This window comes from Arachis ipaensis, chromosome B10 (genome assembly GCF_059453495.1).
Source record: "Arachis ipaensis isolate K30076 ecotype BB chromosome B10, ASM5945349v1, whole genome shotgun sequence".
Lineage (NCBI taxonomy): Eukaryota > Viridiplantae > Streptophyta > Magnoliopsida > Fabales > Fabaceae > Arachis > Arachis ipaensis.
This window is the reverse complement of record NC_142435.1, coordinates 4,002,629-4,014,777: the sequence shown is the minus strand read 5'-3', so window position 1 is coordinate 4,014,777 and position 12,149 is coordinate 4,002,629. Positions and strand designations below refer to the sequence as shown.

Below are 12,149 nucleotides of genomic sequence, written 5' to 3'. Positions count from 1 at the left end.
CACATTAGTGTCTATAAGTCTATTAACAATCATGCTAGCTGTATACTAAAATCAGCCATCAATATAAAATACATATTGAAATACAAAATACACGTTAAAAATAAATTAAAAACCACATATATATATAAATACATAATAACTGATTTTAGTGGTTGATTTTGGTGTACAAAATTACAAATAATATTTTTGGTCTATTAATGTATTAATGCTAAGTTAATAAATTCCCGGGATAGATCATAGATGCAAGTCTATGTACGAAATCTAATTAAGAGTTCCTCCAAAAACTCATTAATTAATGATCAGGATTGGACATTTTGTTTTCTTGTTTTCTGAGTTTTGTAAATAAATGTAACAAGTACGTTCTTTTAGTTCTGGACCACAAGAATTGATAGAAGACTATAAGAGTAGACAAATTTGGATGAAAGATATGTGATGCAAATGAGTTCTGTAATGGCAACAATGTAAAAGCCTTATTATTTTATTTTTTTTTTGTAAATTCTATGGGAGACCTAAGATTCCTATAGCAAATTATAGGGCTGAATCTTGAAATAAGACAATTCTATGTGAGAAAAAGAATGCATTTATAGAAATATCGAAACCACACGTATTAAAATTTAGAAGTCTACTAAAAAGACTAAGAGACAAAAGGTGTGAACTTATTGGCTTGTGTAGGGACAAATATTCAGCAATCAATACTTTTACTGGTTTCTGGTTGGCAAGAATATTTGAAGAAGCAAAATATGTGAATTCATGTTGGTCCTAATAGGCAAGTTTAACCATTTGCAAAAAAGATGTTATTTCCAATAAAAGAAGCATAATAGTTATATACATGTATTCAATGGAGGGAACTGGTCATAATCTTATAGCACATTGGTGTTGAATTGAAAATTATTCATTTGTTCTCAACTTATGGAACATTACCCTTTGAAAGTTCGCATATGATCATTTCTAAGTGTACAACAATGTCTAACGTGTGAGAATAAAAATGTAAATTTGATAAGAATCACTTCATGAAATAAAATTAAACTTTTTATTGTTTGACCAAGGATTAAAAGTTTGAAAGGTCAACTTACATAGTTCGATCAAATCCGTTCTCCAAGAAACTTGGAATGTCTATTAATTTTCAAACTGATGTTAACATATTTTTGGCTTAGGTTAGATAAATAATGTATTTTGGAAATGTTCTTGGGTAAATTTGAGTAATGATTTTTTCATGCTAATACATATGCTTAACATTCTAATAAGAAAGGAAATAAGCTAATATTATTTCCATACTAACAAATAACATAAATACGTATTTTCTGGATCCAAATAGTTTTTATACGAGTTATTTAAGTATATAAATTGCACATATAAAAAATATTTTTGGAATATTCACTTTTACCCTAAAGCCTAACTATAAGGATGTGTAACTTGTAAGTAAAGTTATTATAATATTCATTTATTGGACGAAGGTTGCTAGGGTTAGAAAGTAAAATCACTTGTTGTTCTTTTTTTTTTGGACAAAGAAATCACTTGTTTAGGGGAGCACAAGAGAGATGGATCACAGGTTTTGGGTCAACTCATAAATGCACAAAACCCGATTGGGCCGGTGTTACGGGCCTAGGGGAAGAAGCATTGTGGATCAATGGGCTATTACGTTCGGTCCATAAAGTAACCGGATCGGGGCTCCGATTAAGTGAACCGAGAGCCCAGAAGTTGAAGCTCAGCTCAAGCTGGAAACTCGAGTGCGGTGGAGTGGAGAAGGAGAAGGAATGGCTCAGTTCTGGAAACCGGGGACGGAGAAGCCTCGCCTTGTGGACGATGAAGAAGGCGGCGTTCTCTTCTTCTCTGGTGGCTTCTCGTCCTCTTCTTCCTCTTCTGGTTATGGATACGCGAGCATCGAGAAGCAGAGGCAGCGTTTACCTGTTTACAAGTACCGCACTGCGATTCTCTACCTTGTCGAGACTCACGCCACCACCATCATTGTCGGCGAGACCGGCAGCGGCAAAACCACTCAAATCCCTCAGGTAACACACAGAAGAACACTTGTCTTGTGCAAATTGGATTCGACCATTTTAAACTGAAATTGAAATTTGAAATTCATTTGTATCTAATTGGAACTTGCAGTTCCTCAAGGAGGCTGGCTGGGCTTCCGGTGGCCGGCTCATTGCTTGCACCCAGCCGAGGCGACTAGCTGTTCAGGTTCCACCATATCTTTCACTGATATATTCTATTCAATATAAGATTAGAAGTTAGTTATTCTGTTACTCAAGTTAGTTGGCCATGTTGGTTAGCCTCAGACCATGCTGAAGCAGTACTTGCTGAATGGTAAACAGTGAATTCATTCGTTTGTGATGTGGCTAAATGAGCTGATGTAACACTGTCACTGTGCTATTTAGCTGGGTTCTTTTAACTTCACTCACAGTTTAATTGAATTCTCATCTTATAATGTCATTATTCTCATTTATGGCTCACCTTATTGATAATGTTCTCACACCAACGTTTTTGCAGGCGGTTGCTTCCAGGGTTGCCGAAGAAATGGGAGTTAAACTTGGTGAGGAAGTTGGTTACACCATTAGGTTTGAAGATGTTACAAAGCCAGTAAGCATCTCTGTTTATTTCTTTCAGATTAGGAAATCTCTAAATCTGACATGGTGCTGATGAATATCTACCCATTAAACACTAATAATGTTATGGTCATTTGAATGACTCTTTCTTGTACTTACAATTTGTGATCATATAATGCGAATGCTTACAACAGTTTTCATTTCCTCGGCAGCACAGGATGTAACAGTACTCAAATTTTTGACGGATGGTGTCCTCTTGAGGGAGATGATGGATGATCCTCTTTTGACCAAATATAGGTACTCGTCAAAATTTGTCCACAAAGCCGAATTGTAAACCTTAATGTAAAGTAGTTGTCCTTCCATGGCATTTTATAGTTTGTGCCAAGTGCCAAGTAGCAAGGACCCTATATTTGTTCTGTGCTTTAGAATGAAAGAGATCTTTTTCCATTTCTGTGTCCTGTGGTGATCTGACCATGAACGTAACTTTTGCAGTGTTATAATGGTAGATGAAGCTCATGAAAGGTCCATCTCAACTGATATTTTACTTGGACTGTTGAAAAAGGTATCAAATTTATAGGCTAGCCATACATTATTGAAGTATCAAATTCAACTTTTTTATTCCGGTTTTCAGGGTCTTTATTTTGTATATTTTCTGCTTCATATTTGTATAGGTTCAAAAACGTCGACCGGAGTTGCGATTGATCATCTCATCTGCTACAATTGAAGCAAAGGCGATGTCTGACTTCTTCCGGAAGAGGTTTTGTTCTTATCTTTCTATGTTCTAATTGTTATTCCTTTACTTTTAACCTTACAGACGGTAAACATTGTACGTAGATATAATAAGAATTCATCCAATTGACTATACCCATTATTTGTCCATTTTAGTATGTTGTATCAATTAGAAATTCTTGGTGCTGCTTCCCTATCCTGAAGAAGGAGACGCTTATTTTTTTCCTCCAAAACCCACTCACTTGCTCAGTCATTTGTGCATGGTAAACAGGAAAAAGCGGCGGGAACTTGAAAATGAGGAGAATGGAATACAATTGGAACCTGCAATCTTATCAGTTGAGGTACTATTTTCCGAGATAGTATTGATGCCTGCATGTTTTTGGTTATCGAACTCTATACTATTTACTTTTCTAGGCAGGAATACACATGCTTCTTGATGTGACTAGAATATCATTGGCTGGATTTCTTTTTGGGATAAGATTATGTTTTTCGATTGTTAGTTTCCCTCAGGTGCTTGGTCCACATTTATTTCAAGGGTGTTGCCATATTCAATTTGCAAAGGATTCTTCTATCCTACTGTATTCCAAGCTTCATTGTTTCCTTAGTTTTCCCCACTACCACATCCTCACCCTGGTCCTCAATGTTCTTCATTCTATTTAATGTTAGCAGCTAATAATGAGAAATTTTATTAGCAGAAGAATACATACTTTTCAGAGTTTGGACTGCATTTTAATTTGAAGATCTGATGTTCATAGTCACTTGGCCTTTGTGATTTCCATGGTAGAGTTTTAATATATAAAATGAATTATACTTTTTGTTTTTCAGGGTAGAGGCTTCAATGTACAAATTAATTATGTTGAGGAACCTGTCCAAGACTATGTTCAGGCTGCCGTTTCAACAGTACTGTTGATTCATGAGAGGGTATTTTGTCTTATATTGAAACATGATCACATCAAGGAATTTATTCTATTTTTTATGCATTTTATTTAATGTAAATATATATGCAGTTGCATGGTGCATCCGAGTATGCACTAAGCATCGAGTTATAGAACCCAAGTACTAGTGTTCATTTCAAGGAGAACCAGTAATTCTGGGACTCTCCACCACATAGTGAAACACATTTAACGTTTTGACTTTTGACATAAGTAGAAAGTCATATATATTTTTGTATTTAAAACAAAAGCAAAATGGATTAAAAATGGTAATTGGTCTATACCATCCCTTGTTAGGAGCCTCCGGGAGATATTCTAGTTTTCCTTACTGGTCAAGATGATATTGATGGTGCTGTTCAGTTGATTGCTGATGAAGTTCAAACCAGCAAGAAACATTCTCCAGGTACACCTTATGAAACATTCTTATTTGAACCATTAGATTGTGATTTAGTTAGCTTCTTACAGCTGTTTATATCCTGTACAAATTCTTTTTACTTTTATTTAGAAAATATTAAGCAGTGTTGAACTGTATTTTCATTTCTCCAAAATGAACACAATGGGAATAGACTAATAGAATGTCATCTTTTGCACATAATTATACCTGTCAATTGGATACCAGTAACACATGGTGTTTTCTTTTGTTTCAGGATTGGTTGTTTTGCCTCTTTATTCTGGACTTCCACGAGCTGAACAGGTTACTATACATTAGTGCATTTAATTGCTGCAACATGTGTTTGTATAAAAATATCTGAATGTCATATATGTTTCACTTTTTTAGGAGTTAGTGTTTTCTCCAACTCCTAGAGGAAAGAGGAAAGTAATAATTTCTACCAATATAGCAGAAACATCCCTTACATTGGAGGTAACCCTTTTCTGCAAAGTATTAACTATCGTCAGAGGCTACAGGATTCTCCTTATCCATGCTCAATGTTTTATTGTGCAGGGTATTGTCTATGTTGTTGACAGCGGATTTTCAAAACAAAAGTTCTACAATCCGGTATTTCCATTTTGTTTCTTTAAGTATATTTCTATTAAAGATATATTTTAATGAGCTGGAAATTATTTGTTCATACTGTTATAAAATTAAATCTTTTTTCCAGATTTAATACAGGATAAAAGTACATGCCTTTTAGATTGATGCCCTTCTATTCTGGTTTCCATTCAAGTTTATTGCTTTCTAGTCTGCATCTATCGTTTCTAGTTGACTTGCTAGTAATTTTATATTCATAAGTCCTACCTTCTCCACCCTTCTCTTCTTTTCTTGGATGTCTTTTTGTCTGCAAGTTTAACTTTCTGCTCTCCTCTGTCTCAGATTACTGATGTTGAAAATCTGGTTGTGGCACCAATATCTAAGGCTTCTGCTAAACAGAGAGCTGGTAGGGCTGGACGAGTTCGACCAGGAAAATGTTACAGGTTTGTGACTGAAACTAGTTAGTATTTTTCAGATAGGTTCAAGGTATTTCAGTTTTCAAATATAATGTTTTTCGTCTAATCCTTTGTTGCTAAGAGATATGAAATCCATAACAAGTTGACTAAAAGTTGCTTCTGTGTTTCTTGCTGCTGTTTTTCCTTTCTTAATAGAGGCTGTGGCATAACTGCAAACTCTTTAGGTGGTTCACTTCCTCAGATACATTTTAATATCATATTAAGCATTTTGTTCAACTAGTTATGTTTCTTCATTGAATTTCATTGCGTCTTATTTCGCTGATTTTTTTAAATGCATATTATGATTCATATGTCTGCTTTCTCTTCCTGTTACCTTGTAACCATAACTATTATGATTTGTGATGGTAATGTTGGCATCCCCTTTCTTACCATTCATTATGCGTATGGCTGCAACCAGGTTATATGCAGAAGAATATTTTCTTAATCACATGTCTAATGAGGCAATTCCAGAGATACAGAGATCAAATCTTGTCTCCTGTATAATCCATGTTAGTCATTTTATTTTTTATTTAAAAAAAAAGAAACAATTTCAAAGTAACATTTTTTTTCAGTGCAGTTTATGTATGTTTATCTTGAGTAAAGTGTTTAATACCTTTTATGATGATTTCCAGTTGAAGGCCTTGGGGATTGATAATATCTTAGGCTTTGATTGGCCTGCATCTCCATCTCCTGAAGCAATGATCCGGGCACTAGAAGTTCTCTACTCACTTGGGGTCTTGGACGATGATGCAAAGCTAACTTCACCTACTGGATTTCAAGTTGCAGAGATTCCACTTGTACGTTTGGGATTTATCTAAAATCATATTTCATCCATTTGTTAAAATTTCACCACCACGGGGACGGGTTTAATTCGAAGTGCACCCACAAAGGAATAGCAAAGAACTGAAAATATTGAAAATTGGAAGCATCAATGACTTTATTCATAAATTCTATCTGTAAAGGATAAATGTGGTATCCTATTATAGGAATTCATCTGAAACCTGCACTCTCTTATAAAATGTTAATGAAAGTCTATTTCCTTCTTCCATAACGACCTTAATCCTTTGCAGCCATAGAGGAAACATATGCTATCCTTGGAGTTTGGATCATTTTTTACACCTGTTACTTAGCTTTGCTTTCAGTGCATGTGGTTCTAGTATGGTTTTGCTTGCGTTTCTTAGGATTATTGGTTAACATAGATGACCAGTGTGGATTCATGAAATAATCAACACTTTAAAGCTCATTTAAATTTCTAGTATTCTTTCTTATCATATTCTTTAGCACTAATTACATTTGTTGTCAATGTTCAGCTGTTAAAAGAGTTTTTGTGTGGTTTTCCATTTATTCATTTTTCTTATCACAATCTACATGCATTTCTTACAATTTTTTGCTGACACTTGTTGATGACATGTAATTCTTTTCCAGGACCCAATGATCTCAAAAATGATAATAGCTTCCAACCAATTTGGATGTTCAGAGGAAATAATCACGGTTGCTGCTGTTCTTTCCATCCAAGTAAAGCTTTTTGCTCTGGTTCATAATGAGTTGTTTCAGGGAAAATTTTATATTTTCTTTGCATGTTAAAAATCAGGATTGGTAAAGAGTATATACGTTTTGTTACTATTTTTGTACATATTAAATGAAATTTATCTGGATCACAGCACAGAAATGTAGTTAAAATATTTACACAGTGACAGTTCAATTCAGTTTCAAAGTATCTGTATGTGCAGTCCATCTGGATCTCGGGACGAGGGATACAAAAGGAATCAGATGAAGCAAAATTGAGATTTGCTGCAGCAGAGGTACCCTCTCTCTCTCTCTCTCTCTCACACACACACACACACACACACACACACACACACACACACACACTTTCTCATCCTCTCTGTTCATACTTCTATTTTTTGTATTAAACTTCCCATGATTCATCATTTAATGATTGTTTTATGGAGTCGGATGATTGGTTGGTGAATTAATTTCATCGTCTTTCAATTATTGATACAGGGTGACCATGTGACGTTCCTTAATGTATACAAGGGGTTTCTTCAGTCTGGTAAATCTTCCCAGTGGTGTCACAAGAACTACGTGAACTATCATGCAATGGTGTGTTTGTGTTTTGCAACTTTGACATTGTAAGCTTTTCCATTTCCTTTCCATTTATACATGTTGATAGCCTACTTAAATTTTACAGAGAAAGGTTCTTGAAGTTAGAGAACAACTCAGAAGAATTGCACAGAGGATTGGCATAGTCTTGAAGTCTTGCGAGAGTGATATGCAGGTTGCTTCTCAGCTCTCTGATATTTTTACTTTTTTGGAAAACATATTATAGAAAAGGATACAATCTTCCCGTGGTTTATTATTTTTTGCATGAATATTTGAGTTAGATAAGCTCTCCAGGTTTCCCCTAATGTAATTTTTATCTTATTGATCCTCTTCCTTTATTTGGCTTTTTACCCTACCATATCTTTTTAACTTTCAGTTCATTGGTTTTTAGTCTTACTGGGTACAATTATATTTATAAATTTAAATTATGTCATTTTAGGTGGTTCGGAAGGCAGTTACTGCAGGATTCTTCGCTAATACATGCCGTTTAGAGGTGAGCGGCTTCTTGAAACTAAAATGGCAGATCTTCTGATTTTATTTTTTATTTTTTTATCTGTATATTTTCCAAATGGGATGTACATTGTTGAGCGACTTCTGTATATTTTTTGACTTGATTCCTATCTTTGTTGTTTCTGTACCTTGTTGCAAAAGGAATACAGCCATAATGGGATGTACAAGACGATAAGAGGATCACAAGAAGTTTATATTCACCCTTCATCAGTGCTATTCAGGTAATGTCATGCGAATCTGAACTAAGTTGAGAAATTTCTTTGAAGATTTATCAAAATAACATGAATCAAGACATCAAGATAAGAGTTACAATTTGGAATGTTACTTATGAAAGTGTTTTGATGCTTGCGAGAACAAAATCCAACTAAAACAGTGAGATCAAGAGTTTACTTCTAGTTTATTGAGTTCACTCCATTAATCGAAGCTCATTCGAGTCTTAGTTTTCATGTGAGTTAACTAATTGATTAGCAATTTGTATGTTCTTTTGCAGAGTAAATCCGAAGTGGATTATTTACAGTTCTCTTGTATCAACTGATAGACAGTACATGCGTAACGTCATATCCATAGATCCTTCATGGCTCTTGGAGGCTGCTCCACACTTCTACCAGCTACAACAATCTAATCCTCTTCACTAATTGCCTTGGCCTTAATTATTGGAAAAATCCGAGACAAAAGGGAAATGTTTTGCTAAGATATCATGTCTCTGGTTCAGGTAGGACAGGTTAACTAGTGAGTAAAGGTAGAAACCCCTTTGGATGTCATTTAGGGTTTATTGTTAATCCTTCAAGCTCCCCAGTCCTAATAGCCAGGTTACGGTTTCAACCATTAACGCTCTATAGATTTTGTAAATTGTATTCAAGAATAACGAAAGAGAAGATTGGTTCCTGCTCATTTTTGAGAAAGTGCCATTTGAAGTGATATATACTTATAGAGATAATTAGATAAAGTTTCACTCTTCACCATACACATGATTTTATATTTTTTCAACATTACAGTCTTGAGAGTATTTCGATCATTTTGCACACATATATATTACATGTATATTCGAAAAAAAAAAAAAACTGTCAAACTCAAATCAAATTTTATAAATAGCACAAGAACAGAAGAAATTCATAAATAACGTAGAGTTATTCAATTTCATTTTAAAGATATTTAAATTATTCAAATCTGTTTACATATAATTATTAAATTTATTTTATATTACGAAAAGTAGTTTCATTTCATATTGGAATTATATATTTTGAGAACATTATACCAAAATCTATATCTATTTATATACACTTAAAAAAGTTAAAATAGAGACTAACTATTCTCCCACCTTAACCCATGACAACAATAAAGAAGTCTTGGTACATTACATCTTCAAATTACTCATCATATTAGAGTAACCATTCGTACACAAAGTAAATTGAACATCCAAAATATACATTGTTCATATTATTTAATATTTTCATTATCTACCTGTACTTTTCTTAAAAATAATGACCAAAATCAAAATTTCAATGGAATCCGAGCATTTCTCAATGGGAGGCTGTGCGTGGGAGGTGGCCAACTATGAACATTGAAAAGATTACGGTTGAGAAAGCCATTACAGCGAGACTGATGACTTCAAAGGGATCAGTGACTGGTTCAATATCAACTTGTACGGTTGCGTGAGAAGCAGCTGCCAATTCCACAGCGCTAAGCATTACATATGTGAAAACCAATGACTCCAAAACAGGAAAAACGACTCTGGCAAAATGTACCGCATCCGGAATGGGAAAGATGTCAACAACAGCAACCATAGGGAGAGTGGCAATTATCTGGACGCTAAGAAAGAAGGTCGTTATTGCATCGGCGGCTTGTGAGGCGGTGTCAGACACTATTGGCGGTTCTTGAAGTGCGGCCACAGCAATCAGAGTGGCAATGGAAATCGAACTGCCGAATAACGAAGTAAATCTCACAATCACAGAAGCTGAGTTGGGAGACTCGTAAAAGTTGCATTATGTTGATGCTCCCTGTGATGACCATGATAGCGAGGAGCATGTAACAGACGCAGATAAACCATAGAATGGAAGATGGCGGTGATACTTCATATGCTGTCTTGTGGAGCCATCGCCACCAACAACGCACCATGCTAATGATGGCCACTAACAGGAATACATGAATGGGGTTAGGGATGTGCATGGCCCGGCCCGACCCAAAGATCCGGTCCGGTCCCGAATATTTTAGGGGTTATTTTGGTGTGATTTCACGGGTTTAGGATTGGGTAAGGGTCTCAAAAATAGACCCGGTCATTATTTTGGGTCGGGTCCGAGTCATGGCTCGGGTCACCCGAAGTCGGTCCGGTGGCCCGGTCATTATACACTATTAATATTTTGTGTTATTAGTGATGGATGATGACTATTCTTACGTGGAATTTAAGTATTGTAAACTTTAATATTGTGTTATTAGTTATTATAAGACTATAAGCTAATGTTTTATGTTTAAAATGCATAAGATTTTAGACTAATGCACAATATTGTGTTATTTGTATTTATTTAAATATTTGGTATTATTAGATAATATTAGTATTGATTATGGTTATGATTTAATTTTAGAAAAGAGTTGGTTCTTGTTATATTTTTCTAAGTGAATTTTAGGGTATTTTCCATGTCAAATAATGGTTGGAGTCTTGAAAATTTGGATATTTTCACATGCTAGCTTATAAGAAGGTATCAAGGTAATGTAATGTTAACGGCCCGATTTTCACCCGATTTTTACCCGATATAATCATGGCCCGAAAGTGTATAGGTTTCATCGGGTCTAGGGCCGGATTCAGGTTTAATAAATAGGCTCGGTATATATTTCGGACCAGGTCTGGATCACATCAAACCCACACCCCTAAATGGGGTGCCAAACGGGATGCCAACTCCATGCCATCATAAGACGCGTTTTCCATCCACCAGATTGCGGGGGTGTATTAAACTACTCTTCCAGTTTAATTTATGACAACAATAAAGAAGTCTTGTGTCCCACAAATTCAGCCCAACAAAATATATAAATTTAATTACAATTTTAGTATTTATTATCTTATCTTATCTTTATTTTATCTTTAGTTGTTCTTATCTTATATTTATTTGCTTTTATCTTTCATAGGATAATGCTCTATATATATTTAGTTTGACCCTCATAGTTTACAATTCAATTCAATCAATCAACAATTAATAAAATTTCTTTATCTATTTTTTTTCTATTCTTTCACAATTTTATCACGAGGATAACGCAAAAATATTTGGTGATTATTATTAAGTTTTCAAAATTTGTTTATTTAAAATAATACATACATACAAATTTTATGAAACTAAATATAAATCTTTTGAAAAAAAAAATGTAGATATATTTGAAAATGACAATTTTTTTATAGAAACAAAGAATTTCTATATTAGAAAAAAACGCAGAAGTAGAACGTAACTGAAGAATAAAAAGAAGCAAGAAAGAAGAAGGATAATATTACATTTAATTCATATACATAAAGAAAACATCTAAATTAAAACTATAATATTTGATTTTTATTTAATTTATTCAAATTTGATTTACAATTTTACATTAGGGATAAGGAAACAAAGACGAGGCATATTTAATTTTCATTTTAAGTAAGTTTAATTATTCTATGTGAAATGTAAAGAAGGGCAAAGGAAAGAAAATGATAAATGAGTACTTAAAACCCCCCTATTTTGAGAAAATAATAAATTTAGCGAACAGTTTGAAGAGTAAACAAAATTTCCCAAATGAGTTTCGTCCCAAATAACATTCCTCTTAATTCTTAAAGAACACTCATGCATTTTCATGCTAACAAACCTTTTTTTTTTTTTTACCGAAGATATGGAGATTCGAACCCGCAACCTCTTAATTGAATATAGAGAGACTATGCCATTTGAGC

General features: G+C 34.2%; 1 protein-coding gene across 1 annotated transcript; it reads left to right on the top strand.

The window, feature by feature from the left end:
- Positions 1-1,688: 1,688 nt before the first annotated feature.
- Positions 1,689-9,194, top strand: LOC107623221 (RNA helicase family protein). The gene is made up of 22 exons (XM_016325408.3): positions 1,689-2,009; positions 2,110-2,184; positions 2,494-2,583; positions 2,767-2,846; positions 3,042-3,111; positions 3,221-3,306; positions 3,550-3,619; positions 4,104-4,199; positions 4,508-4,613; positions 4,858-4,904; positions 4,989-5,072; positions 5,154-5,207; positions 5,523-5,623; positions 6,054-6,144; positions 6,268-6,432; positions 7,061-7,150; positions 7,366-7,437; positions 7,640-7,738; positions 7,827-7,913; positions 8,178-8,231; positions 8,390-8,469; positions 8,739-9,194. Exons 1-22 carry the CDS (start codon positions 1,755-1,757, stop codon positions 8,881-8,883), a joined length of 2,097 nt encoding a protein of 698 aa, XP_016180894.1. The 5' UTR covers positions 1,689-1,754; the 3' UTR covers positions 8,884-9,194.
- Positions 9,195-12,149: the final 2,955 nt, after the last annotated feature.